The sequence below is a fragment of the Siniperca chuatsi genome, linkage group LG16 (assembly GCF_020085105.1).
Source record: "Siniperca chuatsi isolate FFG_IHB_CAS linkage group LG16, ASM2008510v1, whole genome shotgun sequence".
Classification (NCBI taxonomy): Eukaryota; Metazoa; Chordata; class Actinopteri; order Centrarchiformes; family Sinipercidae; genus Siniperca; species Siniperca chuatsi.
This window is the reverse complement of record NC_058057.1, coordinates 8,542,922-8,567,689: the sequence shown is the minus strand read 5'-3', so window position 1 is coordinate 8,567,689 and position 24,768 is coordinate 8,542,922. Positions and strand designations below refer to the sequence as shown.

The 24,768-nt window shown below is 40.1% G+C and overlaps 2 protein-coding genes across 4 annotated transcripts in view; one reads left to right on the top strand and one right to left on the bottom strand.

Annotated features, from left to right (window-relative positions):
- The window catches only part of LOC122862816 (centrosomal protein of 128 kDa-like), a 43,717-nt gene extending 40,019 nt beyond the window's left edge, over positions 1 to 3,698 (bottom strand). The window contains exons 1-6 of one of the 3 annotated variants that reach the window (XM_044168527.1): positions 3,482 to 3,698; positions 2,893 to 3,088; positions 2,587 to 2,673; positions 1,858 to 1,984; positions 1,497 to 1,615; positions 1,060 to 1,151 (exon numbers count right to left, since the gene is read on the bottom strand). In XM_044168527.1, the coding sequence (XP_044024462.1) occupies positions 1,060 to 1,151; positions 1,497 to 1,615; positions 1,858 to 1,984; positions 2,587 to 2,673; positions 2,893 to 3,088; positions 3,482 to 3,537 (677 nt within the window). In that variant the 5' untranslated portion in view covers positions 3,538 to 3,698. Of the gene's footprint in view, positions 1 to 1,059; positions 1,152 to 1,496; positions 1,616 to 1,857; positions 1,985 to 2,586; positions 2,674 to 2,892; positions 3,089 to 3,286 lie in introns of all 3 variants that reach the window. The other 2 variants (XM_044168525.1, XM_044168526.1) reach the window with 2 other exon arrangements.
- A 274-nt stretch (positions 3,699 to 3,972) lies between these two features.
- tshr (thyroid stimulating hormone receptor) lies at positions 3,973 to 24,516 on the top strand. Its single transcript, XM_044168528.1, has 10 exons — positions 3,973 to 4,632; positions 10,815 to 10,886; positions 11,930 to 12,004; positions 14,946 to 15,020; positions 15,687 to 15,761; positions 16,524 to 16,601; positions 17,253 to 17,321; positions 18,658 to 18,735; positions 21,544 to 21,732; positions 22,210 to 24,516. Exons 1-10 carry the CDS (start codon positions 4,463 to 4,465, stop codon positions 23,663 to 23,665), a joined length of 2,337 nt encoding a protein of 778 aa, XP_044024463.1. The 5' UTR covers positions 3,973 to 4,462; the 3' UTR covers positions 23,666 to 24,516.
- The last annotated feature ends 252 nt before the right edge of the window (positions 24,517 to 24,768 follow it).

The window sequence follows — 24,768 nt, the reverse complement described above, 5'->3', positions numbered from 1 at the left end:
AAATAGACAAATCCAGCGGACTGAAATATTCACACAGTAGAGTTCTGTTGTTTTGAAAAATCCTATTTCAGGACATCATTGATCAAAATGTGAATGCATAATGTGACGCCACTAAAAATTATGCAGTTTCAGAGGTTGAAATACAGTGGTGGATCAATTTAGTCCGGTCAGCAGCACCACGGAGGAGAGATTATTTAATTACCTGAAAATGTCAAATTCTAATGCATGTTGAGAGAGAGAGAGATCTGCTACTGCTTTTGACTTTCCGTCTCTGTTTCCAATGCCACTTTTATCACTTTATCAAGGATGATAACTTTATCATGCATTTGTTTTCAAAGCTCAAGCAAAAAAAATGTATGTACAGTGGGTATGAAAAATAAAAGATCAATATCCCGCAGGCCTTAGTTAGTGTAGAAAATAATGTAGAAAATGTGTTTGCAGACCTAAGAAGAGACTGAATAAAAGTACCAACCTTGCACTTTGTGTGGATTACTAAATTAGTTTGTAATAAATTTGTAGTCTTATTCAAACTGGTGTTAAAACAGAAAATGCTTCTAAATTTAATTTAAAAGCAGACTTGGGAAACCAAGGTCATCTAGTGTTTCAGTTTAATAAACTTTGAGGTGAGTAGCCTTTAAACACTGATTTATTTGGTTACTATGCAAAATGAATTTAAAAAAGTGTTCTAATGATTGTTAGGATTTTTTTTATTTATTTCAGACTTCAATGCAATTAAACAAAAGTATCGGAGAATAAACTTTTTTTACTGTGCATGTCCATTGTCACCAATTTCTATCACTTAACCAGATTTTCAAATCAGTGACAGACTGGCAAAAATGTTTGTATATTCTTTTTATGTGGCTAGAGACTGTTTATGCTACTTCTTACTATGACAGGCAACAAACACCATTTGGAGATTCAATTCAGCTCTAAAAATCACCTTGTCATTTTTTTTTTTTTTTTAAATAAGACTGGCAAATTCAGTTGTGTGCTATATGGAAACAAAAAACACAAGTTTACTGTTTCAATGTTCAGACTTTGCCACCTCCCCTCAGGTACCTATTTCTCCTGAGGATTTCTCTATCCAGATCATCAGACAGTCTTTGCTGGTCACAGCGCAGATCCCTCAAGGATTGGTGCATAGTGTGAACCTATGTGGTACAGCCACAGGTAGATACAGAATACAAAACAATATACACAAGCAAAGCAAAAAGTTGGCTATCATTGCCTTTGCAGAGATGAACATTTATTGCAACCACTGTGGAAAGCATAATCAAAAATAAACTCCTGAACACACTACGGGCCTCTGTAAAAGAAAATACTAACATGAACAATATCTGATTTGAATGAAACCTTATCAAGCCCCTTCAAGATCAGCCTAACAAATGTAGTATCTATGTTGCTGACTCAGTGTGCCCTCTGATGGAAACTTTCTGAAACTACATGACAGTAACAAGTGACACTGATTGGTAGTTTAGTCTGTCTCCATTCCTTACATCTTCTCCTTTCAGGCTAGCATCCTTGAAGCGAACACTGGCAGACTGTGACCTCCTCCTCCTTCCTGGAGTGCCTGTATAGTCCCTTAGTGGAGAAGTAGGGTAGAAACGCTGGCCATCTGAAATAACAGATGTACACATGTTATAAAGTGTTAAAGCAGGAGCCTGAGCTTTTGTAGGCTAATTACTTAAAAAATAATTAACCATACACAAACACAACAAACTCACTCAAGTTGCACAACATTTTTAAGGTATTTTTTTGTGTATTATTTCTGTGATATGAGCCTTTATGTCATCTATTTGCAAATTATCCAGAACTAAGACTACAATGAGAAGAAAATAGAAATCCTTTTCTCCATACCTGAGCAAGCTTCCAGGTCACTGGTATGCAGGGTGGAAGCTGAAGCTGAAGCACTCCGAGCCCCATTGGATCTGCTCAGCCTCTGTGTCTGCAGCTGGCTGATTGACTCCTCCAGGTTCTCCCTGAGCTGGTGGAGGGGGGAAAAAAAGCAGATACAAACAGTAATCTGAGAAAACAGAAAATCTGTTAATAGCATTAAGAAGCAAAAACAAAACTGGTAAAGAATATGGAGAACAGATATCTTGAAAAAAAGGCATAAGACAAATCCCAGAAAAGATCTGGAGAAAGAGGACGGAGAACCCAAGTTTAAAAAGTGAGAAAATGAATAAGGACTGAAAAAACAATTAGATAATGGACAAAATGATAACAAATAGTATTACTAGGCACTCGGATTGGTATAGTATTGTTCTTGAAATATTATGGATATGCACTGAAGATGTGGATTTATGAAACAGCTGACAAATGCCTCACGCTGCCACAGTGTTCTTGCAACTATTGGGGAAAAAAAGTGACATTTTGTCAAATGTTAACTCAGTTAATTTAATTCAAAACAGCTCCAATAAGTATCAATAGAAGTGTTTTTTAGTGCTACAACAACAGGCATTTGAAACAAATCTGACATAAAAACATGACCATATGTGCAATGGAAAGACCAATGTCAAATCACCTGTGTCTTTAAGGTGTTAAAAGATTATTATTAAATTAGAATTAATAGAACAGGTGTCTGACCAGTGTCATGGCTTCAGCGTGATCATCTGTATGCTCCCTGTACAGGCCCAGCATCCGGTCTACTTTGGTCAAGTTTCTACTGGTGTCCTGCCAGAGAAAATAAGTTTTTAGTTAACAATTATTGAAATAAGATTAGGAATCATTGCAAGCTATAAATTATGGTAGGTGGTGGAAGACTCCATAAACTCACAGCCAGAACACTACACTCGGGGTTTGGTAGGACTACAAAACACAGATGCATGTTCAGTATTTGCAGCTGGATGAACAGATGCAGATGTCTCTGGCTCATGAGGCAGAGCAGAATACCTGTAAAGTGCTTGCGAGTGTGCTGATCTTCTCGGAGATGTCTGTTGCTCCACCATCACCTCCACTCGCCCCACCGGCTCTGCCCATGTCCCGGACAGGTCTGCGGTGGGCTTCACGCCCCCGAGGCCTGTGCAGCCGCGTCCTGTCGTATGAATCTGACTCACTGGATGTATCCATAGTTTGTGATAGGACAGGTCTACGATGGAGGCGACGAAAAACAGTTGACTAGGCAAATCTGACGATTAGTGACCAGCACTAGCTTCGTCTGCGGAAAACGCTAACTGTTAACTACAACGTTAATCAGATTAACGAACAAACTGGGCTGGTTTTGAACTTTCTTAACAATAGATATTTTTCTCATAGCTAGCAGAAATGGGAGCTTTGTCATCGTTACCTTAACAACCGGTGGAGACAGAAAGCTATCTGACAAGCAAAACACTACAATTCAAACTGTCCTCTTCCAAATCAATCACTGTGCTGGGCATTGTTGTGGGTGATGCCCCTCCCGGCTAGCAACAAGTGGCTGACTACTGTGAACGTTAGCTAGCTAACCTAATGTTAGCCAACTAACATATCCTTGTGACAATACCGTAAAAACTGCTGCATATGTCCAGCGGAAACAGAGAAAATAAATGCTACCACCATAAAAACGTTACACAAGAGCCGTTGGCTTTTCGGTGTGCGAGTGATAGCTAACAGAACAACCCTCAGCTAAACCGTGCTATGGCAACTTGAACTAGCCGCGTCTGAGCAGGAAAACAACGGACCACAGCGGCTCTAAAGGACGCCGGGAACTGTATGCTGCCCACGGTGGAGCAGTGTGGGAATGTATTATTTGTGAACTACATTGTCCAAATGTATGCGTTTGCGCCAATGCTGCCGCTCTTCAGTTAGAAAAGAAAAGATTTGTTTATCGCACAAGAAAAACTAAACTGTTAATATAAGATAACAGAAGACAAGACATGAAAAAATGGGAAAAACATTAAAACATAAGATTTGGTCATATGATAGACTAGATACAATAAAAATATATATTGAAATGGACAGTTTATTAACCGACTAGTGTATATTTTATTCACTAGAGCAACACACAATATGGCTATAAACAAAAAAGACAAGAAATCAATGATTATATTGAGAATATATTGGAATCGACCGTTTACCACAAGTAGCCTATTTACTGTATAGAACAGAATACAATAAAATACACGGCTCAAGAAGAAAAAAAGAGAAACTATTCTCGAGGCAAACGCAAGAGTGCCTCAGAAGTCCACCCTCCCCTCAAGTCGAAGCCCACCTCCAAACCCACCGCAGAGCTGCAGCTGTCCGTCCTACAGCATCCCCACCTTCACAACCTCACAGAAACTCCTGGGGCCCTGTAAAGACAACTGAGCATAACACTGCAGTGCAGCTCCACTGAGGATTATACACCAGAAACAAATATCATAGACTAGACTGCCTTACTTAAATTGATATATACATATGTGTTGTTGTGAACATCAAGAGGACTTTCAGGTGGAAAAAAACAGAAGTCAGTCTGGGGATATTTTGAACCGAGCAGCAGTCCAGCATGCAGGTGATAACATGTGCGTTGTTTACGCTCGTCACCCTCCCTATCAGCACCGTGTCGGAGGCTGACTCCTGCCCTGCTGTCTGCGAGTGCTCTGAGTGGAAGACTCACACAATCTCCTGCTTTGACATTGATATTCTCCCCAGGTTTCCAGCAAGCACGGAGACACTGTAAGTAGGCGTACAAAACGCATCTGTGAAAGCGATTCTGCTGTTTTTTTTCATGCATTTTGAATGTAAAGTGCGCTCAACCCCGAGGAAAAATCATTATAATATCATGAATATTCCTTCAAAGTGTTCCCAGAGGTACTTTGAGGCTGTCTGTGATGTTAAGTAGTTATTCCATTTTAAGGTATTCTTTTCGTCTATTATAGTATTACTAACAAGCTATGTTCCAGTTGTCAGTGTGACTTTTATAATTGATTTGGTATAATGTAGCCAATCTTGAAATATATTAAAAGAACAATAAAATTATAAATAACTAATAATTGGAAAAATATGTTTCAATGACTGTAATGATCACTTACTAAAAAGATCAACTGAACCACTAATCCACCATTATAAAAAAATACTATGCAATAAAGAACTTACATGTAGCCTAACTGAACAGGTGAAAAAGACAACAGAAATTTCTCAGATATATAGCTGATTTTCTCTTTATTTTTTCCAGTTGGTTGGGGATTTTCATTCGCCTTTTTAATTATCATTAACACATTTACACCTAATATCAACACCTTATTAATTGTTCCTAAGTCTTGCAATTGTAGATTTACTGGATTGAAGATATGAGGACAGATGGAGGGAGAGCCAGTGACAGAGAAGAAGAAACCCAGAACACATAAGTCCAGTTCAGAGGAGTTCAGACATGCACTGTTTTTTTGGAAAACAAAGGTGGATGCTCTTCAGTGCTTGATTAAAACTTAGTGCTCACTACATCTCACTAGCCCTGCGTTTAAGGAAATTGTAGGAAAACAACAACCATACCTGCTCCTACCCTATTGTTTCTCTTGGGTTATAGTAGTGTGCTAACAGCAAAGCTAACACTGACACATACTATTCGAATAATAGGCTCATCTTATTTGCCAGCTATCAGACTAATGTATACACTGTATGTAATGAAGCGGAATCACAGTGGCCCACTTTCCTTTCCAAGGACAGTCAGTCTTTCCACAAAGACTAATATAACAGTACATGTAGGCTACTTTGATAAATCTAAGATAAAAAAAACCAAAAAACCACATCAATACCATTAGCGTGTAGAAGAGGCTGTTTTGTTTGGGACTCAGTTAGCAGTGGGAAATGAAACCAATAGAATTGTAAGAAATTGATCGAACAGCTGATCTGTGCGCAATCTGTCCTCTTGTTATCTGAGACCCCAAAGAATCAAGAATCAGTCAAGAATCATGGGAGCCGACATGATGTCATATGTCAGGGTCACCTCTGAAAAATGTAGCGGGGCTTTTACACTTCCTAAATTGCTTAAGTACAGAGCGAAAATTATGCAATAGAGAGCAACCAGTTTGCCATGGCCTTGAGTGATGGAAACACATGCCCTTCAGAGGGACTCCGTGGCATGTGTGGAAACATAGAACTGGAAGAGTTAGAAAGGGTATTTCCATTGAAATCAGCATTCTTGAATAATAAATCAGACAGTTCTGTTACATTGTATAAACTGATCTTTTGGTGAAATATCTCAACACCTATTGGATAAATTGCCATGAAATGTTGTACAGACATTCATGGCCCCAGAGCAGAAAGCCTACTGATTTTGTTCCCCTGACTTTTCCTCTAGTGCCACTATGAGGTTGACATTTTGAATGAAATGTCTTTACGTCGTCAGTTCAGAATTTTAATTTGTCCAAAACTTTGGTTTATTCCCATCAGCCTCAGCTGCACTTTGTGTTTAATGCTAGTTAGCAAATGTTAGCATGCTAACACACTAAACTAAGATGGTGAACATCGTAGACACTATAGCCTACCTGCTCAAAGTTATGTTATGATAATCATCATTCCTTTCTTACAGTTTATTGGAGCATCCCTCCATCCCAAACACCACTTTGCATCGCCTCCAACAGCACCCATCACATAAAATTATCTCTCGATCACTGCCCCAATTCACATGTCCACGTGCCCCGATGTCCCCTACGATTTCCTCACATTCCTGCCCAAAGTTTACCCAGAGCCCTCCAGGAGGATAGAGAGACATGAAAGCATGCCACCAAACACTGGACTGTCGCCCCTCATGATAAAAATATCTGGCAAATAAGCCAGAAATAGACTTTGTATTGAGCGGGATGTTCTAGCAGATGAGGCGTGAGGAAGTTGGATTTCGTTGTACACACACTGAGGAATGAATGACCCCGCTGCCCTGGTCAGGCCAGTGTGGCTCAGTCCTACTGAGTCCAGCCAGGCCCGGCCTCAGTACAGATTTCCATGAATTGGACCGATGAAAAATCTATGAAATGTTTGGAGTTTAGCTGCTTAGTGAGCTTAAAAAGGTAGCAGGTCAAATAGCATGTGAAAAGTTCAACATTTTGGGTAATATTATCTGCTTTCTGAGTTACATGAGACGATCGATACCGCTATCCACTCTGTGGATACAGCTTGCAGCCAGTTAGCTTAGCTTCGCACAAAGACTGGAAGCACAGGGACACAGTCCAGTACATAACCCCCTATAAAACGGCAAATTGTTGTTTTTACACTTTGGTTTTTGTAAGGATTTAACTAATGAAATATTACGTGTTAATTAGTGAGCTTTAGAGATGCTGGTAGCCAAAATTTGTTACCTTTGGACAGAGCCAGGCTAGCTGTTTCCCCTTGTTTGCAGTCTTTGTGCTAAGCTGAGCTTAATCAAGCTGTCTGCTGACTCTAGCATTAGCTATATTTAGCATACAGATGTAAGAGTGGTATCAAGCTTCTCATCTTACTTTCCAGAAAGCAAATAAGCATATAGCCTATCCCAAAACAATTCCCTTTGAAGCTTTTTTTTTTTTTTCAACATTGGCAGAGGTTTGTGCTTTCAAATTGCTTTCAAAACCCTTCTTTATCAATACAATCATTTTGAAAATGCCCCCATGGGCAAAAACTCTGAGACTTTCTGCATTAATTCTGTTATTAACACAAGAGTTTGGTTAAAAATTCTTTTGTGGACGAAAATGTGTAAAAATTCTATTCACAAAAAACAAAATGTGAATGCAAAGCAGACGTCTGTGTGTGAGTGTGCATATGTGGATACTTAGAGTTTGGAGTCCTTAATGTGTGTGTGTGTGTACTTGTGGAGGTTACTCCATGTGTCACTGGGAGTCAGAGAGGTGGAAAGGAAAGCACAGACACGCTTAAAAGACCTGTGTAGCGTGACTCCTGACTGCGTCTGGACGATGCATTCAAATACAATATTTACTTTTTACAGCACATTTCTCAAACACCCAGAGAGTTCCATTTGAGAATAATTAAGAGGGAAAAAAGACTTCAAGGGAAAGGGGGAAAAACACAGCAGTTCCAGTCTTTCAAAAACCTCAGAATTTTTGGATTTGAGTTTAACATGTGATAACTCGTGATATTCGTTGTCCCTCGATCTCTCATCTAATAAAACTGACTGATGAGTGAAATCCTAATGCTGTTTCCTGAATGGTAACAGATGAGCACTGGGATTAATTGTAAAATAAGAAGTGGGACGTTGAACATCATCATGAGCCGTAGCTGAGATTACTGGAAATACTGACTGTTTCCCAGCTATTAATTTGTACCGATGGATCGTGTAATGGAAATTGTTACTGTTACTTCACATTCTGCAATAATTACCTCACATATTTATGAGAAAACAAATAGGAATTAAATCTTTTATAAAACGTAGAATAAAAATAATTTAAAAGATAAATAGATCAATGTGCACCACCACCTGTCCTAACCACTTTCTGTTTTCTTCCTACACTCATAGCAAATGAGATCAGAACAGAAAAATTAAGTTAAAAAGTAGTGCATATTGAAGCATTCTGACTGAGAAGACATTAAGGGTTTTTATAGAGACAGCATTTATACATGATGGGAGTTTACACTGAATCACAATGGAGAAAGTGCAGGTTGAAATGTGCAGCAGAATATGTAACTGACCCTCTCTACCAGTCACCACAGACCATTACAGCAAAGTGTGACAGAGCCCATAGTAAGCTATGTTGTCAATTCAGTACTGCAATATTATGAATTATGTGGCTTCTCCCCACTTCAAAGTCAATTCACAACCTGTTTGTTTTCTTGGGTTTCTATCCAAAATGACAAATTGGGGGAGTAATTTTCTCCTTAAGACTCAGAGATGGGCTCATTGGTCTTCTCTCCACATTCCTGAGGGAAAATGTATGCTGGTTATTTGGGTTTGAGTGAGGCGGCGAAACACCGTGGTTCTGACAGGGGTGTTTGGTGTCAGCGTCTGCTCTGTGTCCCTCTGTTTGTTTGAGTTTGTCAAAGCGTGTGCAGGGTGCTGTGCTCCCGTGTCTACTGACTGACTAACCCCACTCATGGGCCAGATCTCAGCCTCTGAATTAGTCTATTGTTCCCGTGATGAACCAAAGGTGCATGAAGATGGTGGCTTTGACTGAGTCACTTTTTATACCTGTTTCCAAATGGATACATACAGTGTTGCCAATTGAGACAGGATGCAGTGGAACAAACTCTGAACATGCATCCTACTGCAGGGTGGCCGTGGAATACTGCACGACATCAATACATGTGGCTACCATCTTAATCTCTTTCCTCTATTATAATGTTGTGATTCCCAAATCCACCACAACAAAATCTGCAGCAAGATCACAGGAAAGAAATAACACATTTTCACTAGTGAAGTAGAGGTATAAGTGCCCATAATGTACTCTTAAAGAAAAAATTAGACATTTTGGCAGATTTGCTTGTTTGAATGCTTTTGCCCAGAGTTAGATGAGAAGATCAATATCACTCTCATTTCTGCATATTAAATAGGAATCTACAGCCAGTAGCCTTTTAGCTTCCTAAGCACACAGACTGGAAACAGGGGCAAACAGCTAGCCTGGCTCTGTCCATAGGTAACAAAATCCACCCACCAGCACCTCTAAAGCTCACTCATTAACAGATTATATCTTGTTTGGTAAATTCAATTCCTTATTGCCGGGCAGCCAGCGCAGACTTAAGGAATATACGGCTAGAAACAGACATATAGGCATATTACCCTTTGAACCCCAACATGTCATTGTTACACTTCGGTGTTTGTATGGATTAAACAAACAAGATACAATGTGCTAATTAGTGAGCTTTAGAGGTGCTGGTAGGTGGTGTTTTTTTACCTTCAGACAAAGCCAGACTAGCTGTTTCCCCTGCTTTTAGCCTTTATGCTAAGCTAAGCTAACCATCTCCTTGCTATAGCGTCACGTTTATCGTATAAACGTGAGAGTAGTTTTGATCTTCTCATCTAACTCTAAGAAAGTGAAAGAGCATATTTCCCAAAATGTCATTGCATGTCAAACTATTACTCTTTTTGTTTTTTAATTCTTTGAATTTTTCAATTTTGAAAAATTTCTCTTCTCTTTCTCAAATACTTGCAGCAAGCTAAAAGGTATAACTTGTGGGTTAAATGTAGGAATATAGATCAGATTCTAAATATTTTCTTTGTCATAACTTAACCATTGGTTTTACATAGTGACTGTAACATTGGGTACTAATTTATCCTGAGCAATGTGGGGGTCCGTTATTGTCTGTGAATCCCACATGTAGGTCCTAACCTGAAACATTGTCCTAAACAGACCCAGACTTTGTTTGATTTGGCTGCCAGCTTAGGTCCAAGTCTTTGTTTTTTCCCTTGTTCCTAGAATTGGGGGGTTCTCACCATTTGCTTCAAAGAAACCTTTCATCTGATTCTGAAATGTATCAAACAACAATTCGTCATTTTACGAGGGCTTACGTGACTATTTCTTCGCCAAGGGCAATTGCCAGGCAACCAGCGGAGACTCCAGCAAGTGCTCCAGACAAGGAAATAGTCTGGCACATTACCCTCCGTAAAACCATAATATGTCGTTATCACACTATCACACTGCTTTTTTTCAGATAAAACAAACGTTTAATGTGCTAATTATTGAGGTGCTGGAAGGCAAATTTTGTTATCTTTGGACAGACTAGCAGTTTCCAGTCTTTATGCTAAGCTAAGCTAACCGACTGCTGGCTCCAGTTACATATTTACTGTACAGATGTGAGAGTGATAGAAAGCGAACAAGCGTATTTCCCAGAACATCTAGCAATTCCTTTAAAAATGTCAAAAGAACGCCTTGCTAGAAGTTATTGAGAGTAAAATGTGTTTGTGACAACTAAAATGCCTGTCTTTATTTTTTAAGCAGATGGCTTTTTGAGACTCGTCTGTCATCCTTGCCAGCAGATGCCTTTGCCAACATGGTCAACATCTCAAGGATGTGAGTGGCAACTTATTCATTGGGATTATTCCATTCAAGGCTCGCACACTTTTCATTAACTGCTACACAAACACAAACCCTTCACGGTTGCTCTCATCCACCTGTTGTCTTTCAACTGCTTTGCTTAAAAAGTAGGAACTTATCCCAGTTCCAAACTGCCCCCCCCCCCCCAAAAAAAAAAGCAGATGATACGCTCTCTGTTTAGTATCATCGCTGGCTCCTAATCACAGCTGGAAGCGCTAATGCGTTCCTTCAATAGGAATGTTGGTCCTTCAACCACAGCGGGGCTTGGACATTAGCTAGGTATTCCAGCAGAGCTTTTTGGGTGTGTGGTGATTTTAGACTCCCAGTAGAGGTGGAGTCTCTGCGTGGAGGTAAAATATACATTTGAGCCTTGATCCTTAGCCGCTGAGTGCAAAGTCTGCGTCCAAGTCATGCATGAAGGGAGACAGAGGTGGATGAGATGTTTTCTGTAAACCTCAAACAGCCACAAGTTCTCACAGCCAGTGTTTCAACTGACTCTTTGTTCGTTATCCCGATAAAATGATATACTTCATGACAGAAAACCAACAGAATGTCAGTCAGATTAGTTTGTGAACATTGAGGTGTGTTTTATGAAGTACCTAGTAATAACTATAAGCACACGGAATATATGTTATACGTTTTTTATAGAAGTCATTTTTAAGTTTGATCGAGTGCTAGGTTCATGGTTTATTTGAAGAGCATACTTGTTACCAAGTAATAACAATTGAGAGCAGAGTGACTGATGACTGGGTAATGTATATATGAGGTGCATACCTGTAAAATTACCAGTGACTTTGGAGGCTTTAGACAAGGTGGGTTGATAAATTCAGGAAAGAGTTGCAGGCTTTAGGAACATTTTTAGAGCCACACACTCAAACTCATTTATGAAAACAGGTCTTATATTTCGCTGGCAGGCTAGTACAGTACCTTCATTCTTATAAGTTAGACAGATCGTTACAAAATGTAATTATATAAGATTAAATTATAGATTTGGTATAAGCTTTAAGTATTTCTTTTAGATATATATCGGTGGACGTGACGCTGCAGAGGCTGGAGAGGCACTCGTTCTACAGCCTGAGGAAAATCACCCACATGTGAGTAACTAAAGGAAAGGGCACGCTTCTGTATTGATCTTTATTGATTAAGCTGTTCCATTCGCTCTCTCTCTTGAGAGAAAAATGCTTAGTTTTGAACCTTGCTGGGGGCAAAAGGAAGTGAGAAAGAAACACATTAGACGCTTATTTCTCTCCTGCACACCACTTACTGCTCCTCATCAGGGTGGTACAGAGCAGTTTTGCCTCACTGGCAGTTACCCTGTTGTGGGATTACTACATGCAAATTAGATGAGAAACAATTCAGTTTGATGAAATACTTTACGATCTGGACCGTTATTCCCGAGCCTGGTCTAAACAGACAGTCAAAATAAGCATGTTAGAGCAGAGAGGCCGAACAACAGCCAGTATTTGGCTTCTCTCCTTGTCTTCTTCATGCTCCAGCTCTTGTTGAAGCAGCTCAGGGGGAAAAGTCTAGCAAGGTGCACTCTATTCTCAATTATGGAATAGAGATTTATGGCTGAGTCTCCGGGTGGACCACACACTTTCCAGAAGAACACCTCCTAGCACTTCATATATTACTGCAAGACTTCCTGCCTATGTGAGTGATTTGTTCCAAGTTACAGCATCTTGTAACACAGCAGTTTGTGCGTACGCAATTTGTTTCCACTCTTCAGTTACAGTATAAACTGTGGGCATGTGTAGCCGTTTGAGACAGTAACTATAATTAACAGCTACAGAAATTAATTCGACGTGACTTGATACAGGTGTGCATATCATTTTTATCTTAATTATCCTTCGTTTTAGTCCTTATTAGCTGCCAAGTTCCAGACATCAAAATACAGACAGAAACAATAATTCAACCCACTAGCTGAGGGTTGTATGTGTGTTCTGGTGGTGTATTTTGGATCTCTGGGGCCTATTTGCCACTGATTGTGGTGTAGTGCCATACATCAGATAATAGCATCTCTCTCAGGTTTCCTTCAGGGTCAGACACAAATTAATGCTCTGCTTCCTGTTGGCTGCTTGAGGCCGACAGCAGCTGTGGATCCAGGACTGCAGTCGGAGCTGGGAATTCAGAGGGAGCTGGGTGAATTTTGTATCATGCCACACCTTCAAGTGAAAAAAACTTTCAAGAATTCTTGGTTTTTACTGGCAAGCAAAATGTACAGTTTTTTAATATAGATTAATCTTAGTTTTGGCAATGATCAAACTATACGTACACACAGTTTATGAAAACTTCTACATTCTCAGTCATTTATGGGAAAAAAACCTCTGGCACAAAGGAAAGTATGTAATTTATCTTTACAGCAGCAACAACAGCAGTTTGTTTGGATCATGTACTGGAAATAAATTGGGTAGTTAAAGCTGCAATAATCAATATTTTTATATTAACTATAGGTTAAACTATTATGTGTAAATCTGAAAGGAGTCACTTGTAGTGACAAATTATTGGCCAACTCTGCAGTTTCCTACACCTCTATAGAACTTTATAGCATCTTTAAGCTGATTGTTTTGGTTTTATGGCCCAGCAACTTAATTGTTTTGTGCAATCTCACAGTTCTCATAAACCTCATTTACAGCCACAGACGTCAGCTAAAAAGCTCTGATAAACACATTGTACATTACCTGCTCAACACCAAACAGCAGACAAAGAAAGTTAGTCACTAGCTAGTGAACACAGTGAAGCATTTAGCAGCTAAAGAGCCAGATTTTCCTCAGGAGCTAAATGAATGCAAATGTTACCCAATGTCTGCTGGATGACTAAGTGGGCAACAGTTTGCTAACCTTGTTCACCTTAACAACTTTATAAGGTGATAATATATCACTATTGTGTTTACAAGTTGTTCCGCTGCCCCCAAGTGGCCAAAAAATCGATAAATGCTGCTTTAACATGACCACATAGATATGTAGAAATGATGACGTAGGAAAAAGGCCGGCACACTGACAAAACACTGGAAGAAACTCTTCATATGCAACAAGGATACATTTAATTCACATCTCAACTGTGACAATGTGTGAAAAACATAAAATAAAAGTACATTTTTCGGTCATAAGAGCATCATCAGCACAATGTATTGGTCTTATAATCGAAACATCACTTTTCTTTCTTTGAATTGATTCTCTTTTTTTGTTGCATTTGAACAGCCTCCTCTATGTTTTTGTGCAGGGAAGGCCATTTTCCTGTGTGATAATGGTACTGTTTACCTTGGCGACATGAACCTGATTCTACTTTTTAGAAAGGCTGGATTCAAGAGCGTAAACCTTTTCAGATTGCTTAGTTAACATGACCAGCCAAAGTCACCATGGCTGAAGAAAGAAAAGACCACCCACTGAAATGCAAACATCATCGACAGAAAATTCCCAACCGCACTGACTGACCTTCTGGAGTTCAAAGAGTTGTGACAAAGATTCAAACTCCTCACCTCACCTCCTTGGCTGAGAATTCTCAGGTGCTGGCACTCAGGAGTTTTATAGTCTGCTTGACTATGTAATGGTTAAATTATCTTATAAAATTACCGGTGATGTTTCAGTATAGCTCTACTCTTTATACTGGGAAGATGAACCTCTCCCACTCAGAGACTTCCATTGACCTGACCACGTCTGTCTGCTGGGCTGAGTGTGGTTTGCCAGGTGTGTGAAGAAGGGCCAGGACACACGTTCCAGAGCACCGCACGGCTTCAGACAGAGAGAGATGTTCAGTCCAGCCCAGGGCAGACCAGAGTAAACACACTAATGAAACACTAATTGGACTCTACTTCTGGCCCTGGCCATCTGCACCGAGTTTCCCTTCTCTTGCACACTGGCATGCACTTTGTCCGGTTCTGTCAGCAAGTTTTAAGATAGTGTTTCTTAATGTTTGTCCAAATAACTTCATAGTGGCCACCACACACACTTGTGTGCTTTACTTATGCTCTGACCTATGTGAGTTTTTATGTGGAAGTGCATTTTCAGTACATTTTTGTCTTGTCTGTTCTTTCAGTGAGATCCGTAATGCAAAAAGCCTGACCTACGTTGACCCAGAAGCCTTTAAAAATCTCACAAACCTCAAATACTTGTGAGTATTTTTCATTGCATGTTCCTTTTTTAAAACTCATACCATTTTTGTCATTGAATACCACATATTGACAACATTATGGTAATCCAAAAAGACGAGGGGTGCATATTTAAAATTCTTAAGTCTGGCAATAATTTAGACATCGTGATCTATTCATAGCATTGTGTGTATCAGTATGGGTAAGACTGAGCCATGCTTCATTTGAGTTTAATGCAATGGTACAGGTCGACTGCAGAAAAGTGACTGCACACACAGAACATTTTAGAAGAAATTCAACGTATTTGGCCTTAGAATGAAAGATGTCAGTCTTACTGACTCTTGGCTAGAAAAGTATAGGTTGTTGTTTCCCTACAGCAGGTCAAAACTGTGGTCTCTGGCCTGATCTCATGATTACTTAAATGTCCTTTAAGAATCCCGGGCTTATAACCAGACAAATGGCCTATTTGGTGTCACAAATAAATTGGGCTAGTTATTATTGAATGATGTCGTCTACTAAACTCAGATCTTTAGGATTTTTTTTTGTAATAGCAATTACATTGTTGTCTGATATAAACCCACAGATGATTAATAATAAGAAAATCATATACCATTTTTCATAACATCTTTAAAGGAGCCTCTTTTGTGTCTACTGTATGTCCTGACGGTTTCTATCCTCTTGCTATTCAGGGGAATTTTCAATACCGGCCTTACTTTCTTCCCTGACTTGAGCAACATTCACTCCAATGACATGAACTTCATACTGTAAGTTGCTATAACTTTACAACTTTTAAACAAAGCACACTCATTAATATTTATGCTTGCTAAAACTGCTACTTGTAACATTTTAACGTCAGCAATTCATCGCCACATTAATTCAGAGCTATTACTCTTACTATCATAAACCAACAAGACTGTCAGCAAGATGATTAGCCATTATCAGCTTTTTCATGCATTACATTATACAGTATACTGTTTAAGGAACAGAAAGATGGATGGGTTCTTCCACTGCAGAGAGAGCTTTTAGGTTTTCATAATTTCTGCAATGTTGCAAGGAATAAATAATGAAAAGGCAATGAAGAAAATCACCTCTAAAAAGTGTATTCTCCTTTGTATGTCATGTAAGAAGGAGGGGTAGCAATATTTTTGTTTGGAACACAACATTGTAGGGATTATGGGAAATGTGGTCTCAATTTTGAGAAATGCTACCACTAACAAGACCATTTCCCTTCATACATTTGATTATTGATATACAAAATGTTACATAAACAGAATTTGTATTTTCTGTGTGTGTGTGTGCATCTTTGTTCTTGAGTCAATAAGCATCTGCCTTTTCATGTATAAACCACTGCATGAAATGAGCCACATCTATACACACATCTTCGTGTCATCACCCTCTCATTTAATTTTCCCACTGAGCCATGATATATTCATCAGCAACATTCTTCCCTATGCCACTTTCCAGTGAAAGGTATTTATTTACAACACCACTTCATGTTCCTCTCAATTCGGTGTCTTCCTTTGCAGGGAAATTGTTGATCATCCTTACATCACTGAGATCCCGGCCAACTCATTCCGTGGCATCACCAGCGATGTGCTGACAGTGTAAGATATCTGCAAAAGTAACCACATGCAAGCACACATGCAGATACGCACATGAAATGTAAAAAAAAAGAAACGACTCACATGCATTTATTGTATCATAAACTTTCATACAAAATGCATGAGGGAAATGTGAACTAGATAGAATCTGTATTAAATACAACATTAGTGCTATAAAACCAGTATTGTCCTTTATCCCTAAATCCCATCCAGACCCTAAAATAGCCACTTGAAGAAATGGGAATTGGCCAAAATGACCTCACTTTAAAAACATGTCCTCTCTCTGAACTCACTTGAATCTCACAAAGATAGCAAAAACAAGTACACATACTCATACGCAACAGGCAATCATGAGTATGCGGTTAGGTTTGGGAGCGAGCGAAGAGGGATTGCAATTTTAATCCACAAAACAGACTGCTGTTAGAGAAAATCTTGGGCAAAAACCGCAAAATTGCACAGACAGATAAAACCTCACCATAGAATGTGAAATAAGTAGCTCCTACTTATCTCTGTCACTGCTGCACAGAAACGGATGAAGTTTTTACACATGGGAAATCTTTTCATTCAGTAGATTGGTTATTAAACCTAAAGAGACAAATTCTAGTCAGTGCTATTTTCTTGATGTTACTGTATAAACTTCTTCTTTTGTTCCAGGATGTTGTATGGGAATGGCTTCAGAGAAATCCAACATCATGCCTTCAATGGGACCAAGCTAGATCAAGTGTAGGTATTTTATGTTATGTGAACTCCTTAAACACCTTGTTTAATTAATTTGATACCTGTTTTGGGAATTTAGGAATTTAGGGAAATCATTCCCTTTTTTGCCGAGAGTTAGATGAGAAGATAGAAACCACTCTAATGTGTGAATGGCAAATGCGAAGCTACAGCCAGCAGCCGTTAAAAAATTTGTTCAGACACATCAACTAATTAACACACTATCACACCTAATAATCAGAGCAGCATTATAGCATTGTTACTTGTGTGTTAGGTTCAAGGCCTAATTATTTTTCACTTGATAAGCTTTCACTGTTTTTAAAAAATTAAATTCTTAAGTCACATTTGTTTTTTTTTTATCTGGAAGATCTGTCACATGGGACACCAAAATCAGTCGATTTAGAGGTCTTACATTTCTCAAATAATTAGGTTGCTCAGTATTTTGCCTGGATTAAATCATTTCTGACATCTGGCATGTGTATTTCCTTACTCAAAATTGGACTACAAAAGCAGCGGGATCACAGTTGGGTCTCTACAGGCCTTCTCATATGTACTCAAAAAGGGCCTAAGCCCAGCTCTTGATTAGTAAGCTGGAGTTCTCATGGGAAAATGTGTCCAAAAGAGGGTATCAGGAAGTCTGCATTAAGAGTTCCCCTCTCCCATACACTCAGTGACACTGGACCCTAGATCTGTGTCAGACTTGAAGAAATCAATTTCACACTTGTATATTCAATAGCCTCAGTTGGATAAATTACGAGAGAATGGGTAAGCATTGCTTCCTTTTCCTCTTTTGTCGCAACATGTTTTCTTTCGTCTTGTCACCCCCTGGACCGGAATCCTGCATATTCAGGATATGAGGTATTAATGATATTAATTTAAGACCCTTCTTCTCTTTTACAACACCTACACACATCCCAGGTCCTTATAAGAGCCTAATTAAGCCATTGGTCGGTGACTAGTGAGTCTTCGCACATGGGTGTTTGTGTTGGCGCCTGATCTGCTCTGAGGGGAGAACTGATCCCAGAACAGCCTGACCAAGACAAACACACCCCTCACAGGTCTATTATCCTTAATAGATTTAAGGGACTCAGGGAGATGTGTAGTGAGGGTGCAGTGTGTTTAAGGAGTGCGCCATCACATCTTATACTGTATAATTTATATCAACAATGTGATTGAGACCTTTTTCTGTCATGTTTCACCCCTGAAATGAGAGAAAATAAACAGAGAAATGTGCAGTGATGAGGCCTGGGAAAATATTATGCCATGCCTCACCTCCGTCAGTCAGATTGAAATGTGAAGGATAACTTTTCTCTTAATAAACTTCAATTTGTGCTTTCCTTTCCAGCGACCTTCACAGGAATAAGTATCTTACCAAGATGGATGAAAGGGCTTTTGCGGGCACCATCAGCGGCCCCATGATTCTGTAAGTACCTGAAGAGTTGAAAACTGTAGCCACTCTTATCAACTCTGTTTGTAATTACACAAAATTCTTACCAAGCATACAAGTACCTTTAAATCTTGAACTCATCTCCAAGAGGTGAGCCACAGTGTTTTAAGTTACATCCATTTATGTGATGTTTTGTGATAGTTCTTTGCAGATGTTTTAAGTTATGTGATGTTTTGTGATAGTTCTTTGCAGATTTCACCTTTCTATTACAAAAAAATTGACAAAGCCTGATCTGTTGTATAAATACATTTAATAAATTGATACATTTGTTAAATTAGATCTTGGTGGAATATGGTTTTGGTTACACGCTTAGAGTGCTTGTAGTTTGCAACCTGTAGCCTACTGTAAAGCAAAACTATGTAACTTTTGAAAGAAGAAAAAGCATGTATATTCTCTTACAAATGAAACAAATGAAACTCATGAGCAATAAAACAAACCCTTGCTCAATTCAATACACTCAGGGTTTTACTGCTACAGCCTTACTTGGTCTGGTATGACCACTAGCTAAGGATAGCTAATGTTAGCAAACTGAACATAGATATTGTGTTCAACTTACGTTTTAGTATTTATTTAATTCACACTTATGGCTACAGTGGCTCCTGTTACATGCTTTCACTTTAAAGGAAAAGTTCGACATTTTGCTTATTTGCTTTTTTGCTCAGAGTAAGATGAAACATCAATACCAGTTTTTGTTGATTTAGACAAACAAGATATAAGGTGTTAATAAGTGAGCTTTAGAGATGCTGGTAAGTGGATTTTGTTACCTTTGGACGGAGCCAGGATAGCTGTTTCCCCCCGTTTCCAGTCTTTGTACTAAGGTAAACTGGCTGCTGGCTGTAGCTTCATATTTAACATACAGATATGAAAGTGGCATTGATCTTCTCATCTAACTCTCGGCATGAAAGCAAAGGATTACAGTTTCAATTATATATTTTAAATTTACATGTGGCAAACCATTTTGAAAGTGTATATATCAATAAATAATTGGTAATTTCGTCATTCACACCATGTCAAGTTAGATTTCAACAATTTCCTCATTCATTATGTGCAGACTGGATGAACCATGTCTGCGAAACGGGATAGCATATCATCAAAGAGTAAAAATTATTCCTCCACAGCTGTGTCTTTGACCAGGAAATCTGAAACGCACTGTGTGCAAGTGTGTGAGGGAGAAACTTCCGACGCTTTTCTGATACTGTTGTCTTTTTTGCCGGTCTCAAGTTTTTTTTTTAAAGCTGAGTCACTGTTTTTATAGGCATTTAATGCCAAAACCCTTTACCACGGCTATCTAGTTGCTGTTACGGCTCTGATCTAGCCATTAAGTGTCTGGTTAGGTAAATGGAGTTCGTGTGCAGGTCTTCTTCCTCTGTTCCACTGAGGAACATGTCCTGAGTGAGGTCACCTCCATGAGGTCATGAGCTAAACATCTGGGAATGACAAAATCAGACTAACACTCATAGAGTCTGTGCTGCTTTTTTTTTTCACATCCTTACACAATGTGCCCCATGAGAGGAAAAAAGAGCAGAGGACAGAGAAGCGGGGAGAGCAAATGGGACTAAAAAAGAACAATTGAGCTCTTAGCAAATATGGAATTGTTTGGCTTGTGTTTCTTTTATTTAATCAAATTAATCACCAGATACAATGACTTAGAGGTTTAATGGGTTAGGAAACTAAAGAAAGCAAAAGAGAACGTGGCCTCTACTTGGCCCCTGGAAGGGGGGAGTGTCCTGCTGAACAGCGGAAAGTCCTGATAAAGGGATCACACAGGATGTTGGTGAGATTGTCAATCCCCTGCATGTCTTTGTCCCAATGAGGCTGAGCTGGCTTTGGCATGATGGCCGAGCGCAAGAAATACCACATGTAATAGTTTAAAGATGATGAAGGAGTGAGGAGCTCACTCTAGGAAACAGATTGAGGGTGTTGTTTAATCCATTTCAGCTCTCCAGTCTTATCATGTCTAGCTCCTCTGTAGATTTACTGATAGCACGTTTGTTCAGGGGTTTTGAAAGGTACTGGGTGGTGACAGCTTGTCATTCTTTCAGTTAGTCAGATGAAAGTATAGTACTCTGTTATTTAGTAGCATCCAGTGAGTGCATTCTTACGGGATGGGGGTGTGCAGAAAATTGCATGTTATTAACGGATCAGAGCTTAGCCCCATTTGGGACCTCAGCACTCCATACATCACTCCGTGGTTCGTTCACATTACGTTCCCTACATAAACCTTAGGGGAAAAGTCAAAACATTTAAAGGTATTCTCATGATCCCACAGATGTCTTCTGTCTGTCCGGAAAGATAGAATGTTTGCCAGGGGCGAAACCAACGTTTAAATCCAATATTTCCACACAGATCACTGCCACGGCCTGTGCAGCGGACTTAACGTACATTCCAACAATGAAGAGCAGCGCATCTGTGGAAATATGAATTTTGGTTTTGACCCGGGCAAACATTTTATCGTTCCTGGCAGAAAGCATACGTCTGTGAAATCACAAAATGACTTTTGAATACGCAACCTGCTGCTGAACAACAGGTAAAAAAATATCTTAAGGAAGGCTATGTGACTGAGGAGTAACGGAGTAACGTATGGAGTGCTAAAGTCACAAATGTGGTTAGAACGTAGCCAAGAATTATTGGGCCATGCTTTGGAGGTAACCCCCCCCCACACACATGCACACACACACTTTCCTTTCATCACCACTCTACCATTATTAGAGCCAAAAACAAAAATATATGTTAATGCATCTAATGTATCTTCTTAAATTCTTTCATTCCCTTTCTGTCTTAAAGAGACGTGTCTCTAACAGGGATCACCTCCCTGCCGACCACAGGTATGGATTCTCTCCGGGAGCTGAAGGCGCGCAATGCCTGGGCCCTCAAGAAACTGCCGGCTATCAACACCTTCAAGCACCTCACCATTGCCAACCTCACCTACCCCAGCCACTGCTGCGGCTTTAAAAACCTCAAAAAGAAACGAGGGTGAGCTTTCATCAATTCTTCATTTTGCATTCGTCGAACATACTTATGAGAGTCAAGTGGAGGCATCACAAGCATTGTGTCCATAGTATATAAAAGACAAACAGCGTCCAATAGAATGCTCTTGTAGTCTGTGTTTTGCGAGTGTGTCTGTGAGTGGGGCAGCTGCACTTGTATGGTGTGGATTTTGGCAGGGATTGAATCAACTCTCTGACGTGTTTACCTATAACTTCTTACAGTGGTGCCATAATTAGTGTCACTCATTGCTGTTATTGCAGGAAGAAGGTTGAGCCAGACAAATAATGACTCTCAAAACAGGAATCACTTTTCTTCAACTGGATATCTAAATGATTTGATGTGATTTGACACTTAGTGCTAGTGAGGATTGAAGCCAGGTCTGTGTTTTTTTGTCTAATTTAGGACTACAGCGTTATTTTATGGACTCAATCTCATGTGTATTCATGCGTATGTGTCTTTCAGCTTTTTGGAGTACATCATCTGTAACCTGACTGCTTTCTACGACCAGCATCACAAGCGCTCCGTGGGGCCCCTCCGCATGCCTTCCCTCCAAGGGGACAGTGTGGTAGAAACAATCCCAGACCAGGAGCCAAATGACGGAGGCCACAGAGAGTCCGAGAAAGACTGGAGGAGAGGTGACTTCCATGGCAGCCTCCACTACCACGCCTACTTTGGGGGCCAGCCAGATGAGGATGTGGGTTTCGGAGAGACCCTCAAGAACCCCCAGGAGGACACCAGCCAAGACTTTGACAGTCGTTACGATTATGTGGTGTGCGAGGAGGGAGAGGAGGTGGAGTGTGCACCAGTGCCCGATGAGTTCAATCCTTGTGAGGACATAATGGGTTTTGGCTTCCTGCGAGTGTCTGTGTGGTTTGTGAGTCTGCTGGCTGTTCTGGGAAATGTGGTGGTGCTCCTGGTGCTGCTCACCAGCCACTACAAGCTCTCGGTCTCCCGCTTCCTCATGTGTCACCTGGCCTTTGCAGATCTGTGCATGGGGATTTATCTGCTGCTTATCGCATCTGTAGACCTACACACACGAACTGAGTACTTCAACCACGCCATAGACTGGCAGACGGGCCCTGGCTGTGGACTTGCAGGGTTTTTTACGGTCTTTGCGAGCGAGCTGTCTGTCTACACCTTGACGGTGATCACTCTGGAGAGGTGGTACGCTATCACCTTTGCTATGCGGCTGGATCGTAAGCTGCATCTGCACCATGCGGCAGCCGTGATGCTAGGCGGCTGGATCTTCTGCCTGTTCCTGGCCCTGCTCCCACTGGTTGGGGTGAGCAGTTACCAGAAGGTCAGCATCTGTCTCCCAATGGACACCCAGTCCACGGTGGCTCAGGTCTACATCTTGTCAGTACTGGTCCTCAACATCCTGGCCTTTCTTGTTATCTGTGCTTGCTACTTCAAGATCTACTGCGCAGTGCACAACCCTCACTACCGTTCTGGATCCAAGGATACCAACATCGCCAAGCGAATGGCTGTGCTCATCTTTACTGACTTCTTGTGTATGGCGCCTATCTCTTTCTACGCCATGTCGGCCGTGCTGGACCGGCCGCTCATCACTGTCTCCAACTCCAAGATTTTATTGGTGCTCTTCTACCCGCTCAATTCCTGTGCCAACCCGTTCCTCTATGCCATCTTCACCAAGGCCTTCAGGGGGGACATATTCATCCTCCTCAGTAAGGTGGGCCTTTGTCAGCAGCGAGCACAGTTGTTCAGAGGCCAGACGGTCTCATCAAAGGGCAGCAGCGGGACATCTCAGGTCCGTAGAGACAAGGATAAGGTTAGGAAAGGTGGAAGCGGAGGCCAGGAAGAGGTGCCCATCCATCTGAAGAAGTGCTCCGGACATACCTATCACCAAGCAGTCTGCCAGCAGAAAAGCCCTGAAGAGAGCCAGAGCCTGAAAACGTGAGCCAAACACCAGCTCGAGGTAGTAAAGCAAGACAGGTTCAGGTGGGAGAGGAGAGGCCTTGAAGTGTTTGTGGACAGATCTGTTTGGATATTTAACAGAAAGCTCCAGTATTCTGTATCTGCTTCAATTTTCAGGCCAAGTTCAGCTGTTTTCACAATTTCGGCTGTGATGATTTTAGGGTTCCAGTTGTTGGAGAATATCAAGTGTCACTGAAATATGAGCCCGACTTCATCTCACTTATATTCCTTTTTATTTGGAGGGACTGGCTGGAATAGAACGAAGATTATTTTAAGGAAAATAGTAAAGATAAAACCTTAAACATACATATAACTGAATAAAATCTATTTTTTTTATATCTTTAGTTATATATCGAGTTTAATTTCAAATAATCTTTAGACAGTCTGGCATTGATATACAAGGAAATATAACAGATTTTTTTTAAAGTACTTAATTTTCCTGTGATGAGAAGACCTTTCTGAGGTGCCCTATTTATACTTGGTTATTGTGTTCAAGGACAGCCTGCTGGCTCAGTGCCGTTCACAGTGGAAACTTTATCCAATTTACGAAAATATAAAAACACTGCATTTCTTAATGTCTTATCAATACCTCTGTATGTAATGTAAATACACGATTTCTGGATGAAAACAGGACACATTGTCTGCGATTTTTGCATTTCTTTTGTCTGATTACCTGAAACTGAAATGTAAATATGGACAACTATAGCATAGTACATAGGAAAGCAGACATGAGTGTTTTTACAGTACAAGTAGATTGTAATTGTACTTTTATGTGGCTTATGCACCAAATTGATTTATCACTTCCTTAGATTCATAAAATATTTGTGTACTTTTGTTCTTTATGTTGTGAGCTTTTTAATGTTTATAACCAAATATTGATACTTTCACTTTTTTCACATTGATCCAGCAAAACAGTTTGAAGAGTTACATCCTCATCTCCTGGGAGCATGTGATCCAATTACAAAAGTAAACACAAGACATATTTTGATTATTAGCAATTTTCTACAAATTACAGACAGGTATGATAATCACAAATAGATACTGTTAAAGCCTTGCCTCTCCTTTGGAATGTCATGGTTTATTATC